Source organism: Heliangelus exortis, chromosome W, assembly GCF_036169615.1.
Source record: "Heliangelus exortis chromosome W, bHelExo1.hap1, whole genome shotgun sequence".
Taxonomy (NCBI): domain Eukaryota; kingdom Metazoa; phylum Chordata; class Aves; order Apodiformes; family Trochilidae; genus Heliangelus; species Heliangelus exortis.
This window is the reverse complement of record NC_092453.1, coordinates 11,669,233-11,692,191: the sequence shown is the minus strand read 5'-3', so window position 1 is coordinate 11,692,191 and position 22,959 is coordinate 11,669,233. Positions and strand designations below refer to the sequence as shown.

The 22,959-nt window shown below is 46.8% G+C and overlaps 2 protein-coding genes, 1 long non-coding RNA gene and 3 other non-coding genes across 6 annotated transcripts; all 6 read right to left on the bottom strand.

Annotated features, from left to right (window-relative positions):
* Nucleotides 1–5,346: 5,346 nt before the first annotated feature.
* LOC139789308 (UPF0729 protein C18orf32 homolog) lies at nt 5,347–6,756 on the bottom strand. The gene is made up of 2 exons (XM_071729827.1): nt 6,468–6,756; nt 5,347–5,894 (listed from the first exon to the last, which is right to left on the bottom strand). The coding sequence occupies exons 1-2, from the start codon at nt 6,693–6,695 to the stop codon at nt 5,820–5,822; spliced, it is 303 nt and encodes a 100-aa protein (XP_071585928.1). The 5' UTR covers nt 6,696–6,756; the 3' UTR covers nt 5,347–5,819.
* Nucleotides 6,757–8,145: 1,389 nt separating this feature from the next.
* LOC139789306 (large ribosomal subunit protein uL22) lies at nt 8,146–12,635 on the bottom strand. The gene is made up of 7 exons (XM_071729825.1): nt 12,569–12,635; nt 12,127–12,179; nt 11,978–12,018; nt 10,304–10,438; nt 8,964–9,062; nt 8,482–8,673; nt 8,146–8,224 (listed from the first exon to the last, which is right to left on the bottom strand). Exons 2-7 carry the CDS (start codon nt 12,164–12,166, stop codon nt 8,177–8,179), a joined length of 555 nt encoding a protein of 184 aa, XP_071585926.1. The 5' UTR covers nt 12,167–12,179; nt 12,569–12,635; the 3' UTR covers nt 8,146–8,176.
* On the bottom strand, nt 8,363–8,433 carry LOC139789323 (small nucleolar RNA SNORD58). The gene has a single exon (XR_011723144.1). It is a non-coding gene; the product is annotated as a small nucleolar RNA SNORD58 (small nucleolar RNA).
* Nucleotides 8,741–8,811, bottom strand: LOC139789322 (small nucleolar RNA SNORD58). The gene has a single exon (XR_011723143.1). It is a non-coding gene; the product is annotated as a small nucleolar RNA SNORD58 (small nucleolar RNA).
* On the bottom strand, nt 12,267–12,335 carry LOC139789324 (small nucleolar RNA SNORD58). The gene has a single exon (XR_011723145.1). It is a non-coding gene; the product is annotated as a small nucleolar RNA SNORD58 (small nucleolar RNA).
* Nucleotides 12,636–13,589: 954 nt separating the features above from the next.
* On the bottom strand, nt 13,590–22,702 carry LOC139789313 (uncharacterized). Its single transcript, XR_011723136.1, has 6 exons — nt 22,613–22,702; nt 20,509–20,886; nt 20,066–20,152; nt 15,141–15,253; nt 14,084–14,181; nt 13,590–13,976 (listed from the first exon to the last, which is right to left on the bottom strand). It is a non-coding gene; the product is annotated as an uncharacterized lncRNA (long non-coding RNA).
* Nucleotides 22,703–22,959: the final 257 nt, after the last annotated feature.

Below are 22,959 nucleotides of genomic sequence, written 5' to 3'. Positions count from 1 at the left end.
GCAGCAGCATAAGTCATTTTTTGGTTATTATTATAATTTGCAGAAGTTTGGAAAACTTTTACAGAAGTAGTGTTAGCTTCCGGAGCCATATATTTTCGTCCAAATTCTGTCAATTCTGCGAGCAGATCAGACCAGGTATAGTTTGTGCTTCGTGATGTTTCGATTCTAGTCTTAATCTGTAGGGCTTTACTCTGCAATTGTGCAGGTAAGCCTCGGATTAAGATATCCATTCTTTCAGGTTTTATTTTCAGCATAAGTGGGTCCTCTTGTTTCATCACCAAAGCATGTTCATATATCATTTGAATTATGCAGGCTTTGTGAATATTATCCCATAACTGGGAGAGGCCTCCAGGCAGCACATGGGGTTCTCCCCTGGCTATGGGGTCAGTGAAACCCACGTTATAAGCTGCTCTTTGCGTCAGGGACCAGGGAGCTCGGTTATTACCGGTAATTAACATTATTCCCGGACCCCAAATGCCGGAAGCTTCTTTTTCGGATAGCAAGATGTTATCTCCACCCGAAGCTGAAACTCTCACTACATAATCTATATCAGTTTCCAAGGGCAATCTGCTAAATTGTCTTTTCAATTGGGTCAGCTCCAGAGGAGAGTATGGAAACTCTTTGTGAGTAACTTGTTCAAATTCTGTTTCCATGTCACGTGTATGTTCTACTTTTATCACAGGGCGCAGGCGTTTGTGAGTTATAGGCATGCTCTCATCTTCTGAGCTATCAGAAGAATCATGGCAAGAGGACGAAGCGGCTGAGGCACTTTCGCTCCTAATGGCGATCTGATTTACTTTCCCCTCTAATTTGTTAAATCTCTTGGTTCCAGTTTCTATAAAACTGTTGACCAAGTGGCGCAGTTGAGCTACTTCTCCCTCCGAGGAGTCAGGAGAGGTACTTCTCTGGATATTGGTAGGTTTTGGCTGGGGTTTTGTTTTTAAAATGGAGAGCCGCTTTTTCCCCCTTTTGGGTGCAAAACGCACCGTTTTTTTACGGGGTCTTTCAGGAGAGACATACTCCCCATCGTCTGTTGTATATTCAGAGGTCGATGGAGCGCCATCTAGCATCGGTTTAGGGTTAGTACAGATTTCAGAATTTGATTTCCCTGGCAGCTCCTCAGATTTTACACCACTTTCACTATTTTCTAATTTTTTGCGTAAATCTTCATTCTCCTGCCAAATTATAGTAGCCAAGGTGAGAAAGGCACGCACATAGAAATAATCTACACCCATTTTTTTCAACTTTTTCTTAATGTCTTTCTCCAGAGCGGATTTGTTTTCCAAACTTGTTATCGTTTGAGAAATGGAAGTAAAATTTCTACTCTTATAATCTTTATAAAGAGCATCATAGAGAATTTTCTTCGGGGTATAGTTACGGGTTTTGAGGAACTCCTTGAATGGGCGAATCAAAGCGATTTCACAAATCTCATTTTCGTCAAAGGAGGTCAAACCACTAGGGCTAGCAGAACACATCATGGACTCCATTTGAATTGTTTTAAATTTTCTTAAAGGTTAGTGTTGCAATTCAGGCGTCAGTCTAAGAGCAGGCTCTGATATTTTCCTCAATTTGATCCTGTCCGTGACGCCAATTAAATGTTACGATCCGAGTTATTATTTATATTTTGTTTGCGAGGAAAATTCAGCCACTACTCATAGACGACGCGTGAATTTACGAAAATAACCAGGCTTTATGATTTTAACAAGTTAAAAGGATTTATTTAGGATTTATACAATTAGTTACTTTGGAGAGAAGAGTCATTAAGAAGAGAAAAGAAGGAGAAAGTAATCAAGATGTTATCACCGTCCGCCGGCCCTGGCCTCTGGCTGTAGTCGGGTGCGTAGGGTCTGTCGCTCCTGCCGCTTCTCTGTCCCGTAGCTGAAGCCGAAGTGCCGAGAGAGGGGGGGGGAAGAAGAGCTGCGCACTTCTCCTTTTTCTCTTGGAGTTTTATACAGCAGAAGGGGTTCTGTCTTTTCATAAATCACTGGCACACAGACTTGCTAGAAATAACACAGATTCTGCCATCTCAAGAACTTCTCTTTTAATTATTATTATCTTTCAGTCCTTGGCACCCTGTTCAATTTATTACCTTTGTCTGGACCATGTACCAGGAGGCGACTGGATAAGCAGTCTTATCTTTAGGAGCTTGTCAAGCATGATATAAAACAGAAGCTAGTTAAGTTTGGGGAAAAAAATCTGTTAATTGAGGATGTTTGGTATATCTTAAAAAGAGCAGAAAAAAAATACTAATTCGAGAGACATATTTTGTATTTTCAAAGTGTTTACATCACCACTCCATGACACTGAACACAGAGCCAGGGTCTATACATCTATCTGCAACACTTTTAAGAGTTTCTTTTCCAAACACAACAATAAAAGATGCAGCACCAGGGTCTAAAAGGTCCCCAAGCAAGAGACTGACAGCAGCAGTGTCCTCTTCTATACCATTTAAATTACATTTACTGCAGTTGGGATCACTGAGAAACAAAAATAATTAATCTCCAAACCCCAAGATATGATTTGGTTCATCAAATATGTTCCAACAATCAGAAAACTGCACCAGGAAGACAATCCCTTCTTCCATCTATCAGGCAGTCCAACAAAGCAGAATTACTTCTCTTTGAAGGCAGGTTTAGTTAATCAAAGTGTAAATTAAATTTCCCTGCAGGCTCTGAAAAGACTGTTCTTTCAGCAATAATGGTCTCTAAATAAAGATCATTTTGCACAGAATTCATTGCTAGTTTAAATGTCATAAAATTCATTGAACTGATCATCTTCAATTTAACCTGCCAGAATCCCATCAAAATAATTGATGGGATAAAAAAAATCCCATCTAAAATCTTTTTTGCACATCCTTGCAGTACTTTAAAGCTGTATTTTGGTTGTGTTTAAGTCCCAGGCACCTGTACAAACCAACACATCACATTTAGACCTTCTCAGAAAGAAAAAATACTTCAAATTAGTTGATTTGAATGGTTTTCAAATATTTTACACTATGGGTTGATGTCTTGATTCTTCCTTAATAGTATTTCCATAAAACCAGACAGCTTTAATGCTGAAGATCTTGCAGAAGTACTGTGATCCCAAAATATGCCCAATCTAAAATATTTTTTAAGTTTTCAGTGTAAATGAGGCTGCTACTTTAGTAAATTCTGGGAAGATGTGCACTCCCCATCATTAGATGCCCAAGACCTTCGTGCTTCTAGTAAGTAAATTAATTTAGTGAATTTCCAAACACATGGAAATTTTCTCAGTTAAATTAAATGTACCTCATCTCTTTGGGTTGGGTTTTGTTGGGGTTTTTTTCTGTTTAACTATTCACTCCACCACAGGATTACTGACCTCTTCTTGGAAAAGAAGAACAGAAACATCACCCTACAGCTCTCCTGCCAGGTCTAAAATCCTCCTGGAATATAAAATACCACATCACAAAGCACACACGGTGAACTTTTAGAAACAAAAAGGTGTTTAGGCTTTTTGCAAAAGCCAAAAATTGGTGGGTTTTGCCTTCTCAGTAGGCCTGGTGTTTAAATCTGGTGCTGGCACACAGTTAGGAGCCCCCTGCAGCCTGTGCTCTCATTTATACACAGTTTATTTTCCATGTTCCTGTCTGATACCCTTCCTTGTCTTAATAATCCCCTAAATAGCTCAAAATAATCAATTATGTGCACTTTATGAACTGACTGCCTACATTTGCAAATTAAAGGAGCACTTGGAAAGCTCTTGTTTTATTTTTTGTCCTGTTAGAGGGAGATGTGACTCCAAAACCTTGGCTTAGCAGACATCCAACTTTTTATAAGTTACCTCTCCTGGGAGAGGAAGGGACAAATCTTTCCCTGATGTTCTGCAGCACACCCATAATTCCACATTTCCACAGCCATGTGGAAGACCTCAGCTCTGGAGTGACTTCCTGGGGCACTTTCCTCCTTTCCTGTCGCCAGGTGATGACAAATCCTTGGGAGTTCCCTCTGATTTTGAGGATGAACTCAGACACTAAGTGGTAGCAGAGGGGTTTATAATCCGGGGAGGGATCTGTTCCCAAAGTCCAATTAACCACAGCACAGGTGACATCCCCTTCCCACCAGGGGGATGAAGCCTCTGATTTGTTGCAACAAGATCTGCAAACCAGCCAGAAATTCAGAGGACAAAACCAACTGGAAATCAGCACAGCCTCTTCCCCATCAGAGCCCACACCCCAGGACCTGTGAGCAGTTGCAGGAGTGTATAATTACTGTTTTTACCCTTTATTGGAGGAATTACACCACACATGCTCAGGATATAGCCAGGTTTTACTGTCACAAAGGGAAGGAGAAAACTGCTACATGGATCAAGATGGGGGACTGTGTTCCAAGGAGGACGCAAAAGCTGATAAAGCAGCAAGAACAACTCCACTTCCTAACAGAGTAGCTCAGTAAGGGAGAGCAAATACTATTAGGCCTTGTCTTAGGAGGTTTTTTTTGATTCAGCTCATTACAGGAGCAACAGCCAATATCCAGGTGTTGACATTTTGGATCAATTCACACAAGACCTGACCAAACCAGGCAGTGGTAGGAAACAATATGCCTCCCCAGAAGCATTTGGCAGGCATCAAGGAAGTTTTTGGAGTAATTATTTACCTGGTAAGAGAAAACACAGTTGGAAGAACAAGGCTGGAGCTCAGTGAGCATTCAAGGACATAGAAAAAAGCAACACTTTTTTTAGCATATCTTAGGTAGGGCTTTTGGGGAAATGATACATCCTAAAAATTGCTGGAATGGTTTGGGTTTGAATCTTTTGAAGGAGAGCTCTGGTCTGGCAGAGAGAATGCCCACTTCTAACCCCTACAAAGCACAGGGACATCTCAAACTCTTCCCAACTCCACAGCTACAAGTCAGTAGAAGGAGAACTCTTCCCAGGAGAAGCAGAGCAGGACTTTGCTTTGCTCATTTTCTTACCATGAAGCCAGCAGCTTTATGACCACATTCACCTGAGGCCTGCCTGCAGGTTTCCAAAGCTTTTGTTGCCACTCTAGATAATTCTATCTCAGAAACCTAAGAACAACTGTATGAAGCATATTATTAATAAAAACAATCCTGGTTCATTACCATTCTAATTTCACAAGCTTGTTGAAGAGATTTGACTTGCATTATTTTTTTTTTCAAGACCAAACTCTGCACCATTTTAAACCACCACCACAAAAAAAAAACCAAAAAACAAAAAACAAACCATGCCCCTGCTGCTCCTCTTCAGTAAAGAAAGGCACATTTCAAAGAAAAAATAATAACAAATAGCAAATCAAGACTCTGCTTTTAGGAAGCCAAGTAAATTTTTGCAGAGAGCACAACTCCTTGAGCTTGCCCACAGATGTGACATGAAAAAGTTCTTTATTCTTCATAATTTAACCATGATGCTTCTCTTGCTCCAGTGCAATTCATCATTTGTTTGCAAGGTCAAGAACAGGAACAGCTTTTAAGGTGAAAGCCTGAAGTGTTGCACTAGCAGAGAGTGAACCTAAGGTGCTAAGATTTCCCTCCCCAAGCTAGATTTAGTTATAAATTATTTAGTTATAAATTATTGAACCTAAACTTGAATCACACTAAACAGATGATGGATGAAAAGCAGTTCCAGTGAAGAAAACCAGAAAACTTCAGTCTGCCAACATTTTAAATTAAGAAATATAATAGCTGCCATCTTAGTGGCAAAAGAGACCCTCTCCTCTAAGTGATAAGGGCTTGGAATTCAGCTAAAACGTGCAAAGAAAAACCAGTCTCAGAAGCTGAGAAAAGTATCACCAGTTCATATTGGACACCAGGGAAGCAAATCCTTAGAAATTCCTTCCTTTAATCTGTTTTCTTGTCAGAAGCCTCTGGGGGTCTCTTTGCAGCAATCCCATTTGCCACACCGTTGCTTTTAAACTGCGAATAAAGGACACAGCCCTGGTTACTGGGATGTCCCAAAAAAAGGGACCCCAACCCCAGGACAGGAGCAGCTGGTGGAAAAAAAATGACTTTTATAAAGATAACAAAGTGGTGGTGTGTCTAAATTACTGTTTGGCAGGGGGAAGGAAGGAGGGCAGAGACAAAATGCAAAACTTTGCCACGAAACAAGGAATGGGACAAGGAAAGGCCTCAAGTTGTGCCAGGGGAAGTTTAGGTTGGAGCTGGGGAACAATTTCTCCCTGGAAAGGGTTGTCCCAGGGCAGAGGTGAAGTCCCCATGCCTAGAGGTGTCCAAAAAAGGTGTGGATGAAGCACTTCAGGACATGGTTTAGCTGTCTAGTAATGTTGGGTTGATGGTTGGACTTATGACCTTAGAGGCCCTGTCCAACTTTAACAATTCTCTGATTCTATAAAAGACCAACCAGTAATTTAAAATAATAATTAAAAGATAAATAAAGTAAGCTTTTCCACCCAGCTACTTATTCTCACGTGCTGCCCACCCCAAACTTTATCTGGAGTGCCCCTGGGTAGCTACAAGCATTCATCTTACTCTGTAAATTCCAAACTCATCCTCCTGATCTCTTTTGGTGGCTGAAGGTACCCGAGGATTTCCAGAGCTCTCTCCTGGACTTTCTTTTATGGTGGTTGTTTTTTCCACAGCTTTTTTGGGCCAGGCCCTCTTAATGAAGGGGGCTATGAGGGGGTAGATGTAGGGCTCAAGGAATTTCTTGTAGACCCAGAGGAGAACAGGGATGACGATGCAGGGAATGCACACCATGGCTTCCTCCTGCTCTGTGACAACCCTGGGGGATTAAAAAAAATATAAACAGGTTAGGATGTGGCTTTTGGATGCCATGAGCCAAGAAAATCAATTTAAATAATGAATAAGGATTGTAGCTGATATGCAAATGTAACAGTTCTTTAATAACTGATTAACTGTTATAAAGTTCTCACCAACCAGAGACACGTTTTTTGAATTTTAAATTAAAAAGTTTGCATTAACTCATCATTTTACAGTTGAAACTTGGAAAAATACATTCAGAGGATGAAAGGTTTTGCTTAAATGACAGAAAACTACTTCAGATCCAGTGTTACAGAACCTAAGGAATCATCAGCTGAGACAAAAGGAACAAAGAAGCTTGTTAAAGGTGCTCCAAAAGAGGATTTTATTTCCAGCAAGGTGCTGGGGGTTCCTGCTCTGGATGGAACCCTCAGGCCACCTTTCCAGGGCCCCTGCACCCAGGTCACCTCAAGGCTGCAGATCAAAAAGAAGTCAAACCTCTGTCAGATATAAAAGAAATATAAAATTCCAGACTGCTTTGGGGTGGAAGGGATCTTCAAGATCATTTTGTTCCAACCCCTTTCCATGGGCAGGGACACCTCCCAGCAGCCCAGGTTGCTCCAAGCCCCATCCAACCTGACCTGAGACACTGCCAGGGATGGGGCAGCCACAGCTTCTCTGGGAAACCCGGCACAGGGGCTCAGCACCCTCAAATTCAACAATTTCCTCATGTCCAACCTCAATCTCCCCTCTTCCAGCTCGAAACCATTCCCCCCGTACAAAAACCTCCTAAAAGCAGCAATGTTCCCAGTTTTATCCTCCAGCTGATTCCTTTGTGCCCCAGCCACCACTCTGAGTGTCAGCAGAGGACACGGGTGACAGTGGTAGATTCGGGTCGGGCTTTGTCCCCACACCGAACCGGCTCTTTAGTACAAGGATTACCGTGAAAACAGCTAAAAAAACCCAAAAAGGCTGCGCCGACAAAACGCTGGGGTTGTGTTCCTAAGAGGCCGTCTTGACCCAGAACATTCCGGGACTGGGATGTTTGGGCCGGACCCGAGAAGCTCCTGGTGGGCCCAAAAGAACCAAACCAGTTTAAGTTCCATTCAAACGCCCCGAGCCCACCCGGGCAGGCTCAGGAGGGGAGGGAGGGAGCCGTAGCCAACCCGGCCCGGGCCCGCACTCACCGCAGCCGAACCACACGTTACCGGACCCACCACCGAACCGGAAAAAGGGGACAAATCACGTGGCCACACCCCACGCCGGAAATACATCATCTCCCGGCGACCGTTCCCGGGCCATCCGCTGTCCCGACCCGACACCCCCCCCCGGCTCTGCTTCCAACTCTTTGTTTCCATCCGAAATCCACGTCCCGCAGAGCTGCTCCTCCCCACCCCGGCCCCACCCGCGGGAAACACCCCCCAGGGAAGAGACCACGCTCAATCCAAACTCTTTTTTGGTTTTATTTGATGCACTTTTTACTCCCGAGCCATCAGCTTCTGCTTCTTCAGCTTCTTCTGGGAGATCTGAAAGAGAGACCAAGAAATGAGAAGGGAGGTCAAGAAAGAGGCTGCACCTCCCTTCAAACATCCTGCATGGAAATTGACTAAAACCACTGGGAATTGTTAGAAAGCATTCCCCCCCCAATTCTCAGTGTTTGTGAGGTTGCTCAGAAGTAACTCAATTTTTTTTTCACGGGTGTTCTAAAGGTGTCCTAAGATGGTCATCACAGCAACCCCCAGACATCAAGGCTGGCACCTCCTGAACTGGAGATATTTGGTACCTTTTTCTTTTGAGCAACTTCCTCCTCTGGCTTGGGAACAATCTGCTCCTTCTCAGTGAGGATCATCTCGATGTGGCAGGGGGAGCTCATGTAGGGGTTGATGCGGCCGTGGGCTCTGTAGGTTCTGCGGCGCATCTTGGGAGCTTTGTTCACCTGGATGTGCTCGATCACCAGGGAATCCACATCCAGACCCTGGGGAGGAACGTTCAACCTTCTGTTTGGTTTTCCTCACCAAAGAACTCGATGTTACTTCAGACTGACAGCTCAGAACAAACATCTCTTTTTTTTCATGGTTATTCCAAAGGTGTCCTAAGATGGTCATCACCGCGGTCAAGTCACCAGAGCACAGAGCATGATCCAGAGGTACAAACTCCCCCTGACTCCACAGCTTTTGATTTTGTACATTTAGGGGAGCTGAGCCACCCTTCAAGCCCCCACCCACCCAGCTCAGTGGGCACCCGTGCCCCCAGCACATCACCCACCTTCAGCTCAGCGTTGCTCTCCGCGTTCTTCAGCATGTGCAGCAAGAACTCGGCGCTTTTCTTGGGCCACCGGCCCTGGGTCCAGCCCCACTGCTTGGCCTGAGGGAAGGAGAAGAGTTGTGATTTTATCCTGCTACAATGTAACTCACCCCTCCTTTACACCCTGTCACCTTACAATTATTATAACAGCATTGCAGAGCAAAATAATTTGGTCAACAACTTGACACTGGAAATAAGGAGCAACAGTTTTTATAGGAGTGAATTATAGGAGCATCGTGTTCTGCTCAACATGAGGAGAAACTTCTTGCCTGTGAGGAAATCCTGGCCCAGGCTGCCCAGAGAGGTTGTGGAGTCTCCTTCTAAGTTTTAATTTTATCCTGCTACAATGTAACTCACTCTTTATTTACACCCTGTCACCTTGGAATTATAACAGCACTGCAGAGCAAAATAATTTGGTCAACAACTCCACAATGGAAATAGGAGCAACAGTTTTTTAGGAGTGATTTTTATAGTTGTGTTCTCCTCAATATGAGGAGAAACTTCTTCCCTGTGAGGAAACCCTGGCCCAGGCTGCCCAGAGAAGTTGTGGAGTCTCCTTCTGCTTGGCCTGAGGGCAGCAGAAAAGCTTTAATTTTATCCTGCTACAACATAACTCACCCTTCCTTTACACCCCATCACCTTGCAATTATTATAACAGCATTGCAGAGCAAAATAATTTGGTCAACAACTTCACATTGGAAATAGGAGCAACAGTTTTTATAGGGGTGAATTATAGGAGCATCGTGTTCTGCTCAACATGAGGAGAAACTTCTTCCCTGTGAGGAAATCCTGGCCCAGGCTGCCCAGAAAAGTTATGGAGTCTCCCTCCAAGTTTTAATTTTATCCTGCTACAACATAACTCACCCTTCCTTTACACCCTGTCACCTTGGAATTGTTATAAAAACATTGCAGAGCAAAATAATTTGGTCAACAACTTGACTTTGGAAAGAAGAGCAACAGTTTTTATAGGAGTGAATTATAGGAGCGAATTATAGGAGCATTGTTTCTCCTCAACATGAGGAGCAACTTCTTCCCTGTGAGGAAACCCTGGCCCAGGCTCCGCAGAGAATTTGTAGAGTCCCCTTTGGGGACTTTCAACCCCCACCTGGGTGTCCTCCCATGTGGCCTGCCCTGTGTGATCCTGCTGTGGCTTGGCAGACCTCAGTGATCTCCAGAGGTCCCTCCCAATCCCTAACGCTGTATGATTCTCTAGTGGAATGAAGGTTAACTCTCCTTTGCCTTAAACTTGCTGGATAAAATGCAAACTGAGGCTGTCCTGCCCCGTTTCCCACCCAGCTCACCTGTGCACAGCGCCCGACGCCGCCGTTGTAGCGCCGGAAGGGGACACACTGCTTCTTCAGGGTGACATCCTTCAGGTACTTGGTGGCCTTGCGGATGTGCATGCCCTTGATGGCCTGGGCAGTCTCACGGGTGTTCTGCCAACACACAGCACACCACAGGCCCCCTCAGCACACCAAGTCACAAGGTAAGAACAAAAAAACAAACCCCAAAACCACTTCCCTCTTTCCTGCATTTTCCGCTTCAGTTTCAGTTTAAGAGAAGCCCTCACACACACACAAAATTAAAAGAATAATTACAAACGCTTTTTATTTTGCTACAGACTTTTCTAACCCTTGCAGCTCTGCCATTTCTTTATTGTTTTTTTTACCCAATATCTTTCCAACCAGCAAAACTCAAATTTGAGTGTTCATCACTTGCCATAGTTCCTCTTTGGCCGCTAACCCAAAACCAATCAGGATAAATTCCCCCTAAAATGTTAAATATGGCACCTCAGAGGAAGTGATGAGAAAGCAAACTACAATCAGTTTACTTTATGTAAGGGAATATGAAAGGAGAAGAAAAGGCTTGGCTAGAAAAATGAAGGAGGAATTATTGGTGCTGAAAAGAGGACATGAAGCAAGTCAGAACATAACTTCTGTTACCTCATCACCATAAAAGAGCAAACAAAAATAACTGAGATGTTTTTCCACTCATATCACAGAACACCCAGGAGAAAAGCCCCTCCTCAGCTTTGCTTTTGGGGGGCCCAAAAAAGTTCTGAGGACCCCGTGTCCTCACAGTGGTTAGTAGGTCGAGAGAGGTTCTCCTCCCCCACTATTCTGCATTGGTGAGGCCGCACTTGGAGTATTGTGTCCAGTTCTGGGCCCCTCAGTTCAAGAAGGACAGGGAAGTGCTTGAAAGAGTCCAGCGCAGAGCTACTGAGATGATTAAGGGAGTGGAACATCTCCCTTATGAGGAAAGGCTGAGGGAGCTGGGTCTCTTTAGTTTGGAGAAAAGGAGACTGAGAGGTGACCTCATCAATGTTTTCAAATATGTAAGGGGTGAGTGTCAGGGAGATGGAGTTAGGCTTTTCTCAGTGGTGACCAGTGATAGGACAAGGGGTAATGGGTGTAAATTGGAGCATAGGAGGTTCAAGTTGAATATCAGAAAAAATTTTTTTACTGTAAGGGTGACGGAGCCCTGGAACAGGCTGTCCAGGGGGGTTGTGGAGTCTCCTTCACTGGAGACATTCAAAACCCACCTGGACACGTTCCTAGGCGATGTACTCTAGGGGGCCCTGCTCTGGCAGGGGGGGTTGGACTAGATGATCTTTCGAGGTCCCTTCCAACCCCTAGGATTCTATGATTCTATGATTCACAGCACAAGGCTCCAGCCCTCCCCCAGCCACACTTCGTGGCCAGGTGAACCCCACGTTCCTTCCAACCAACCATCCAAAAAGGCAAAGTAAGAGAAAAGCAACCAAATCCCTCGTTTATCAGTCGACCAATTCCTCCTCCTAAATACATTGTATTTTATATTTTAAGCTAGACTGGGAGCTTTTAAGGATAATTAGGATAAGACATTACAAGCAGCTAAAGTAGAGGCTGTGACGTTTGCTGCCACCCTGAAGAGGCACAGGATAAACAAAATATATTTAAAAAAAACCCAAACCCAAATATATTTTCATTTCCCACCTTGAAGTGCACCCGCAGGTTGGATCCCCGAGACTTGCATGCTGCGGGAAAAAAAAAAAAAAAAAAAAAGACCAAGTTTTAGCATCAACACCTCAAGGGTTTCGGGGAAGTGTTTTTTTTCCCCATGTGTCCCCAAAACGCCAACTCACATTTCGTGGGGTTCTCCGGGTCCAGGGAGTAGCGCACCATTTTGGGGGTTCACCTGCACAATTAATAAAATAAACCACAAAAAACCATTTAGCTTCTTAACGCAGAACCCTTATTCCCCTTACTGCCGCCACCTGAAGGAGCTGCTCAGAAACCATCGTTTCTTTTCACGCTAAAATCCAAAGGCGTCCTAAGAAAGTCATCACCGCAGCCACGGCCTCCGCCCGGGGCCCGCAGTTACCTCACGGACACCGACACCCCTCCCCCCAGCCAAACTCCGCCATCTCCCCGTCTTCCATCAAATACCGAGGGCGGCCGGTAAGGTGAAGCAAGGCCAAGCGAATCCTCGCCCCCCTCATGGCCCTCCCAGGGTCTCCCTAGGGAGGATGGGGGGGGATTGGGATGGGGATGTGAAGCGATCCCTACCCTCTATGGCTCCCTCACCTCAGGGCGGCGGTGGGGAAGAGGCCGAGGAAAGGGGCAGGAGCCGCCACCTCTCGCGTGATCTGAGGCGGGGTTCGGGCAGGGAGCGTGGCGCAAGTGCGGGGCTGAGCGCGGGGAGAAGGCGCCGCAGGGAGCGTCTGCAAAGAGCCCCGCGGTGGGGAAAGGGGTTGGGGAGCAGCACGGGGACCCTGTCACCGATCAGTGCCAAAGCCACCAGGGCTCTGAGAGCCCTCCGGGGATGGGGACCCGACCCCACCCCTGCCCTGGGCATCACCAGAGCTGAAGGAATTAAAGGGGGATGCTGCTCAGAGCATCACATCTGCACCCCTGTGTGCTGCCAGGCACCCATGGGTGCTCCCCACCCATCCCTTTGGGGGGTTCGGCTGGGCAGGGGGCACCCAGATAGGGTCCTCGGAGCAGGGAGGGGAATTTTATCGGCCCAAGGGTGGCAGAGCAGCCATCAGCCCAAGGAGCAAACCCCAGGGCTGCAGCTAGATGGCAGCTGAGGAGAGAGAAAAGCTTGGGAGAGGCGTCCAAGAGCCAAGGGATAAACTGCAGCTGGAATTTCAGGCATCGATGATGTCCATGCTGGAGAGCAGGGAAAAAAAATTGTTTGCAGGAATAGGCTGCCCAGGGTCACCATCCCTGGATGTCCTCAAGGGTTGTTCAGATGTGGTGTTGGGGGATGTGGTTTGGGGGAGAATTTTGTGGAGCAGGTATGATGGTTGGGCTGGATGATCCCAAAGGTTTTTGCCAACCTGAAAGATTCTGTGATACTATGATTATTTCAAACAAAGCAGAATCCACCATATTAAAAAAAAAATAATCAAAGACTTGTTGAAATTAAATATTTCCATGAGCTGCTTGGGGAATTTGACAAAGCAGAAACATGATAAAACCAAAATGTTTCCAGGAATGGTACCCAGCTCCTGCAAAAGGCTCAGGGAAAAGTTTGCCAGACTGGGATAAAAACAAAACAAAACAAAAAAAAACCCTAAAACCAAGACAAAAAACCATCTTTCTGAGCAGCCACAAGTCCAGTGTCCTGACACATCCCTGAGTCCAAGCTCAGCTGCATGGTTAGAAGTTGCTGGGGTGTAACTGCTCTGATCACAAAATTATTTTTGGATCTCTTGTTTAGCACAAAAAACCCCAAAGATTTGAAGCCAGGATTTTACCCAGATGGGAAGAGGAAAATTTGATGAATGCTCCCAAATATTTATGTGGCTGGAAACTGTGGCACCCTCATTCTGCCTGCAGCTCTCCAGATCCCTGCCTTAAAAAAGGTGCCTTTTGCTTTGCTTTCAAGGAGAAAAATTCTGAGAAGCCTCCAAGGAACTTTTAAGCAAACAGGGAAACCTGCTGGGATGTGGGCAAATATTGCTGCTTGGGTTTATATATGAAATTCCTGTGGAAAAAAAAAAAAAAGTTTAGGAGCTCATAAGAACAGACTCCAGCTTTCAGTCATTGGTGATTATTTTGAGATACTTGAGATTTGGGTTCATCAATTAGCACTTGGATCATCATCCAAGGACACCCAACCCAATCCAAATGCTGGTGATGTGAAGGAGGATCAGAAGAGGCACCCCATGGCCTTCCTGAGGGAAGTGTTCCTGGAGAAAAATAAACAGAGAAGGAAAAAGTTTCCCCTCTGGGGTCTCCTGACTTTGAGGAAATGATAAATCTGTAAACCAACAGCTCAGCTTTCCAACACTTTCTCAGTGTTTCACTTCTTCCTCAGGAACAAAACCAGTCCTGTTCCCAGGGGTGCCAAGTTTCCAGCTGCTGGGAATTAAGATGTGGGATTCAAGCTGAGGTCCTCAAGCACTTCCCCACCACACTGTGGGAATCTCCTCCCGCAGCACCACCTGAATCCAACTTTATTCCTTCATCCTTTCTGCACCCACCCCCATGGAGGAATCCAGGTATTGGTGGAAGAACTCAGCACCTTTCAGGCAGCTGCTGCTTAGCAGGGAAGCACAGAAGCAACAAGAGCTGGAGAGAAATTGGAGATTTGGAGATGTGAAACCTAAGTAGGGACAATTATCCCATGGTTACTTTGCTCATCAATCAAACCCAAACCAAACAGGAGATGTTTTCTCTTGCCCTGAGATGTGGAACTGGTGAGGACTTGCAGTGGTGGAAGTGCAGAGGGAGCAGGAGGTTCTGCTGAGGGTGTCAGGAAATGGGGTGCAGGTTTTTATCTTTCTTGGGAGGTTAACAAGAGCTCTCAGAGCTGGTGCTGAGCTCAGGGCTGAGCTTTGTTGGGATTTACCCACTTGCACCACCTGCCTTGGATATTTAGCTTGCATGAGCTAAAAGAACTTTTGCAGCTTCAGCAGAAAAGTTGAGAACCTGAGTCCAAAACCATGTTCCTGAAAAGTCCTGCCTAGGACTAGGCAGCTGCCTCCTGATCCCACTGTAATCTCAGCTCTGTAGGACTTCACCCTGGTGCCATCCCTCTTAATTCTCCTCTCCAGGCCTCCCAGCCCTGGTTCTGGTTCTGTGTGTGCCCAGGGAAACCACTCAATCCCACCAGGCATTGGAAGCAAAGCTCCAGCAATCTTCAAACCTCAACCATTCCTTTATTTCCGTGCTCCTCTTGGGATCATCCTCCTGGGAAGGGCTCATCACAAGGACAGTAATGGTTTCTTCAGTGATCCCAAGGGTCATTTCTTCCATCTCCTGAAAGAGAAACCTGCAGTAAGTGATAATATCCACGTGGGAGACCCAAAACCCTTTAGAGGTTTTGAAGACCCATCCAAAGCAGGAGGCCAGAGGCTACTCCAGGGCAAAGCTGTTTCCCCCACTTCTTGCTCTGAGGTTTTCTGGCAATTTTTTGGCTTCACACCTCTCCTCCTGACCTGCTCCAGGGGCTGGAAGGGGCTTGAACCCACTGAGAAGCCATGGGAGAGCCCAGCAGGCAGTGAGGAGAGTGCCAGTCCAGGAATGTTGGATCCCATAAATCCTTCTATGCTAAGGAAGGGGGTTTTGCATAGAAAAAGAAGGCAGTTCTTCAGCCTTATTGCAGGTTTCTTGGCATTTCTCTTCCAAAACCAATTTTTGCAGCCCAAGAGTTATGTGGGGATATGAAAACTCATTCACAAAATTCCATACAAATGCATTGGTTTTCCAAAGTAAAAAAATCTTCAAGCCAAAGGCATCCAACACACTGGAAGCTTTCCAGCCTCCAGGCAGCTGCTGCACCTTCTTTCCCTGACCTTCCCTCTCCTGACCATCCTATGGATTCCTGCACCCTGCTTCCCAAATCTGTGGCTCCTCCAGAGGCACAGCTTGATCCCAGTTTTTGCCTTTTCTTCCCATGGTCAGCCTGGAGCAAAGGAGGCTGAGGGGAGAGCTTCTGGCTCTCTGCAACCCCCTGAGAGGAGGTTGGAGCCAGGGGGGGGTCGGGCTCTGCTCCCAAGGAACAAGGGATGGGAGAAGAGGAATTGAGCTGGAGGTTTAGATTGGAGCTTGGGAAGAATTTCTCCCTGGCAAGGGTTGTCAGGGCCTGGCCCAGGCTGCCCAGGGCAGGGCTGGAGTCCCCATCATTCCTGGAGGGATTTCAAAGCCCTGGAGATGTGGTGCTGAGGGCCATGGGGCAGTGGTGGGTTAAGGGTTGGACTGGGTGACGGAATCCTCCCAGGATGCCGAAGGAAACAGGGAAAGGGTGAAGGAAGGGAAGCAGGAAGGGCAGGAAGCTGGAAGCTGGAAGCTCTTGTGATCCCTCAAATTTATACTGAGCATGACGTATATGGGATGGAATATTCTGTTTGGTCAATTCTGGCATCTATCTTGCCCGTTCCTCCCCAAAGGAGGGCTGCAGGTGGGACCTCTTTCTTCCTTCAGGAGGGTAAAATGTTCCTCAGAGCTGAGCAGTGTCCTTGGCTCTGCACACCAGTCTCTATCAGTAACTATAAACATCGAGTGTTATCAGTCCTAGAAGCAGACATTGTCTGAGAAACTTGCTGTTCATTTCAGCAAGTGCAACTACTTACAAGAGACTGAGCTGAAAGCAAAAGTACAAGACAGAAAATCACCTTTATCCTGGCCCAAACCAGGACATTAGGCATGGATGAAAATCTGGGCAATTCTGTAGAAACAGAAGAGAAAACCTTTGGTGTTTGGATGTTGGGTTGTTTTTTGGTTTTTGGGTTTTTTTTTCTGTAAGTATGGTTGAGCTGCAGAGGGGTTGCTAAAGCTGCTCTCCATGGGCCTTTTCCAACCTCCCCTTTTCTTGGGCTGTGCATCTTGTCAGCATTTCATAAACTGAGTGTGCTCTAGGCTGAAACCCAGCCTCAGATTCCATCCATTTGTGGCACTGCATCTCTGAACCAAAATGGATCCAAGAGGTTTCCTCTGCTTGGTTCTTATCTGCTCTTTCTGTTTCCTTCAAGAGCTGAGAAGCCACAACCAAACCTGTTCTTCTCTTCCAGAAACTTCTGCACCTCCCTGCTGACAGGCACCACACAGAAGGACCTCAGGTAGGAATGGTCCTTGCAGGAATGATCTTAAAGGTCTTTTCCAACCAGAACAACTCTAAGTGACCAAGACAGAATTATTGATGCAAAGCAAAACTCCTGTAGTGTCTTCTCATGGTGGCAATGATCAATCCATGTTCTGGAGATGTTTCCCCTCCTTTTCCAAGCCCACAGATCTTGCTCCTGGGATTCATTGCCTGGGTTGGCAGATTTTAGGACATGGTTGTGGAGAAGGGCTTAACTGCAGAGCTCACCTACCCTGTGTCCAAATGCTGCTGCCTGGGAATCCCAGGATCATTTTGGTTGGAAAAAACCTTGGAAATCATCACATCCAACCCTTAACGCAGCACTGCCAAGGCCACCACTGCCCCATGTTCCTCAGCACCACATTTTCATGGATTTGAAATCCCTCCAGGATCCAGGAATGATGGGGACTCCAGGCCCTGATAACCCTTTCCAGGGAGAAATTGTTCCCCAGCTCCAACTGAAACCTCCCCTAAAGGGTCAGTGTAGGGTCAGGAGATGCCACCTGTCCCCATGGGGGTCCTGAGCTTGCTGTGCCACCCTGAGCTCTGCAGCCTCTGCACTTGGGTCTGGAGTGGCTCTGAGCACAGTTACACTTGGAGGGATCTCATCAGGGTCTTCAGAGAGTCACACAATCATTGGGGTTGGAAAAAAACCTTGGAGATCATCAAATCCAACCCTTAACCCAGCACTGCCAAGGCCACCACTGCCTCATCGCCCTCAGCACCACCAAGACAAGAAATCAGCTGTTGGTTTGCTGAGCAAGGACCTACAAAACCTGTTTGGTTTCTCAGCCACTCATTCTCTCTTTTTTTCCATCAGAAGGGTCATAAAACCTGAGAGCAGGACAACCACCAACCCTGTCACCAGGAGACACACACTGCAACCAGCAACCACTGCTGGATCAACCCTGCCTTAGGCAGTTATAGACTCAGAGAATCATTTGGGTTGGAAAAGACCCTGAAGATCACCCAGTCCAACCCTTAACCCAGCACTGCCAAAGCCACCACTGCCCCATGTCCATCAGCACCACATCTCCAGGGCTTGGAAATCCCTCCAGGAATGATGGGGACTCCAGCCCTGCCCTGGGCAGCCTGGGCCAGGCCATGACAACCCTTGCCAGGGAGAAATTCTTCCCAAGCTCCAATCTAAACCTCCAGCTCAATTCCTCTTCTCCCATCCCTTCTTCCTTGGGAGCAGAGCCTGACCCACCCCTGGCTCCAACCTCCTCTCAGGGGGTTGCAGAGAGCCAGAAGCTCTCCCCTCAGCCTCCTTTGCTCCAGGATCAACACCCCCAGCTCCCTCAGCTGCTCCTGGGCAGACTTCTGCTCCAGACCCTTCCCCAGCTCTCTTTCTCTTTATTTCACACCTCCAGCTCCCATGGCCATCAGCCACCCTGTCACCCAGTCAGGAGCTGGACCTGCAGCATGTGGGGGTGCCTCACGCCCTGCTTAATAAAATCCCAGCCTTGCTGTGCCAAGCACAACCTGCTCAGAAAAACCCTCTTGTTTTCCCTCTGCCCTGACCTCAGTCTGTCTGCCTGGCTGTCCTTGGACTGGGAGTTCCCAAGATGAATATCAGCACTGTCTGTACATCCCAGGCAGGAACACGAGCACAAAGCACCAAGAAATGCCCTGAGATTTTCTTCATGAATTACAGAGCTGCTGAGTCTTCCTAAGGAAATCCAAAATACTCCAGAAAGAGAATTTAAGCACTCAGGAATAAATGGCCAGAGGGTGATGCAGAGCTCAGGGGGGGACCAGCATCCTCAGGGGGTTCTCAGTCCTTCCCATCTTCACACTGCACATGCTGCAAAGGGATGGGAGAGATGCCCTTTCCTTTGAGACATCAAGGAATGAGAGTGGTTTCAGGGATGGGAGAACTGGTGGCTTCTCAAATTCAGTTAGGGACAAAGGAAATCAGCAATATTGCCACTAGAAGTATAAACAACACCTGAGGAGGCTTTGCAGATCTCCAGGGATGGTTTGAGGCTTCCCCTTGTCTCAGGCAGATCTCAGTGCTACACCCTACTCAGATTTGAGAAATTGAAGGGTCCAAGGAGAGGATGAATGAAAAGCAGGGTGCTGGGGGATCAGAGAATCTCAGAATCAGAGCATGTCAGGTTGGAAGGGACCTCATGGTCCTCTGGTCCAACTCTTTTAATGCTATTTTTCATATGAGACATCTCAGCACCCCATTGAGCTGAGACTGCAGACTCTGCAGAGTTGGGGAATCCACCTGGGAGAACAAATGATTCCAACCCTGATGTTACCCAGCACTATCTCCTGCTGTTTCTCTCTCTGCCCCAAACTGCTTGTCCCACTTTTCCTGACCAAAACCCCACAAATCTCTGTTTGTGGTTGAAATTTGAAAGGTGGATTTCCCCTTTTAATGTGACTCCTGGTCAAACACTGCCAGAGGATCTCCCATCACATCAAACAATGTAAAATGCAAAAAAAAAAAAAAAAAAAAAAAAAAAAAAAGAAAAAGAAAAAAGCTATAAAAACCCCAAAATAAACAAAAAAATCCATCAGTGGCAAGGGGAAGAATGTGCATGAGCTGTCTGCCCTGACACTGCCCAGCAAGAAAGAATTATCTGGGATTTGGAGCTGTAAAGCTTGTGTGCAAAGCAGCAATAATTCCTAAGCAATTAATTAATCAGTCTTAAAAAATAACTCAATTTCTTTCCTGTCATCCCTGGGGAGCTGAGTGATGTGCTCAGAATTTCCTCATTTCAGGATCCATCCAGATTTCCAGGTTTGGGAAAAAGCCTGAATGCCACTGAGATGAAATTTCAAGTGGATTGAGGAGTGTTGAGAATCAAGCTGGAGGTGGGTGGCTTGGGGTTTAGTTGGGGTTTAGCTTTCAGAGAAAGAAGAGATGTCAGCTTACTAATTATTCCACCAAAATGCCAACTTGCAAGATCTTTGAGCTGCTAATTAGTGGGAAGGAGCCCAAAGACAGAGCTGCTGTCTGCTCTGCCTGTTCTTACTGTTTCGTCTTGAAATCCATGGAGTGTTGAGTACAGCTCACTGGTGGTGCTACCACATCCAGACCCGGCCCAAGCATTCCTGCAGACCTGAAAAAAAGGCATGTGAAGAATAAGCACTTTAAGAAATCCCTAAATCAAACAATCACACAGACACACACACACCCCCCCAAGCCCCTCTCTGGACTCTCCAGCAGCTCCAGACTCTGCTTCCAAAAGAGGCAGGGAAGGGGTGTGAGGAATTTATGTTTTTTTTTTTTAATCTTTTCCTTTTGTTGGCTGCAGGAGAGCTGCTGGAGGCTCATCCTCCACCATCTGAAAGGTCAAGTGACAAACTTGTGTCTCACAAACTTCAGAGATGCTTCCCTGATCCCCCACCAAACCAGGACCATAGGAAGCAGCAGAAGCAAACATCCCCCCCCCAAAACCCTGACCACCCACTTCACCTCTGCAGTGCCAGTGGGCTTGGCTCCAAGTCCACGTTCAAGCCCAAACATGCCCAGAATTCAGACAGCCTGGATGGCAAAGCCTGAACTTTTGGGTAAAAACGTTGAGAAGGGAGAAAAGAGGCGGCAGCCCTCGGCACAGACCTAAAGCCACCCTTGTCTGCAGAAAGGATGGAGCAGGCCCACCACCCATCACTGGGTCTTCTGTCCAACACAAAGCAGCTGAGCAGCCCGGATCCATCTCACATCTCGTGGGGCGTGCTGGGAATGACAAAGAAATTCCACTTGGCTGCTGGGAGGCAGGGAAGCAGCGTGGGGACGCGCTGAGGTTGCAGCTCTGCTGGGGGCTGGAGGTGGGGGCAGAGCACCTGAAGGTCCCTGCAAGGAAAATTATTCAGTCTGGAGCAACCTGGGGAACTAAGGGAAGGCACAGGGGGAAAATTAGATACTAAGCATCCTAAAAATCATTTGGTGATGCTCAGGCAGGTCTGAGAAAATGGCCCAAGAAAGTGTGGCCGGGAAGAGTTTGGTGCAGAGAGCTGCTTTGGGGAAAGGGGGATCAAAACCTTCTGGAAAGCTCCCCGGGGGGGGATGGTGATGCCCAGAGGCAGGTACAAAGTGTAACTGTTCCTCCCTGGGTGACAACATTCAGGAGAATTAACATTTCCTCAGGAATGTGAGGATTTATTCCTCAAGGCCCTGCTGGCTCGCTGCAGCCCAAACACTGCCCGGAGCAGTGTGTGCTTGATAAGAACCCAGGGAACAGATGCCAGGGGATTTAATGTGGGACAGGAGGCCCAGGGCAGGTTTGCAGGCTGCTGGCAGGGTCAGCTGTAAATATTCTCTCACAATCAAAGGCATTCATTGAAGGATTACATGCTGGGGGCTTTGTGGTAAATTTGCAACAGGACCATTAATAGGCAGACAGTTTAGTTGGCTCCCTGGCTGCCATTTATTTCTCTTCCCCCCACCTCACCCACCCACCCAGAGTCATTTTTACTACATCTAAATCCCATGGGGATGTGGGACTTGAACGTGGCAGCCTAAGAAAAAAGCTTAGAGGCAGGAGAGGGGGTTACAGCCACCACAGGGGAGGGGGCTCTCAGGAGTGGGTAGTGCCACCCAGGCATGGGAGCTGATTTTGTAACCTGGTGCTGAGCAGCCTCACCCTCACCAAATCATCAAGGGATGGGATGTCTTGGTCCTCTGCAGCCTGTTGGTAGAGAGGCTGCCTTGAAAAGCTGGGTTTGGAAAGCTGAGGAAGGGAGGAGAGACTCCATGTGGCTGGCAAACAAAAATGTTTTTTTTTTCTTTTTTTTTCCCCCCTTCAATTTGATTCTCACAGAGCAAAACCATCCAGAGCAGAAAGTAATAAACTAATCGCTGGTGTGATGGGACCTGTGACAAACCAAGAGGTCCTGGGCTTAGCAGGCATGGGGTGATGCAAGGAAAGGGATGTCCTGCCTCTCCAGGACAGCAGAGCCTTGGGATGCAGACATCCATACCCCCATTCCATGCTGGGGGGTTCTCCCAGGGCTTTTGTTCCACCTGGGTGCATCCCAAGGTGCTGATGTCCAAGCAGCCCTTCCCTCTCCTGGTTTGTTCTCTATTCCTGCTCTCCCATCATCTCAGAAACAAATTAGGCAGAAGGAGCCAAGAGGGAAATAAAGACAAATCCCATTAAATTATACAGCCTGGGCTGTGTTTTATAATTGAAAAGAAAAACTGTTTTATAACTTAAAAAAAAAAACAAACCAAAAAACCCAGAACATTTCCTCTCTCTCCACTCCTCCTCCTATCCTGCAAATCCTCTTCCTTCTCTCATAAGAATGAAAATAAGAGAAAAAACAGGCAGGAAGAACAGAGGGTGTGTAAAACACTCTCAGGTTTCTAAATATGGGATTTAAAATTTGCAGAGGAGTGATAAAAGCTCCCTGGCACCAAACACCTGACCCAAAGCAATGAAATCCACCTTTGGCTCCTGCAAAGGAGCATCCTTGGCCCCTTGTTGTGCCCTTGTTTAACCCCACAAACCCCACATGTGGGGTTGGGCTTTTTCTTTTCCTGGTGATCTCCAGAGCTGCTCCCACCAGAATTGTTCTACCTCTGCAGGTCTTGGAAGAGGTTTTGCCAAAGGGTTTTTGCCTTGATGCTCAGCTCTTCCGTGGGCTGGGACACTCCTCCTTTTCTGCAAGGACAGGAGGTGTCAGGATGCTCATTTCCAGGGCAGGGAAATAGAAGCATGAAAAGTTTTACAAAAGGCTCCTGGTGTCAGAGCTGCTGAGCTCCTGCAGAAGAAGACCCTGCCCATAACCCAGGTCTGAGATGTTCTGCTCATGTGGAAAAGGCACTGAAAGAATCTTGCAGAGTGGATGCAGGGACATGGAAACCTCTCAAATTAAATGCTGCCCCTGCAAAACCTGGTTAATCCTTCCCAGGATGGCCAGCAGA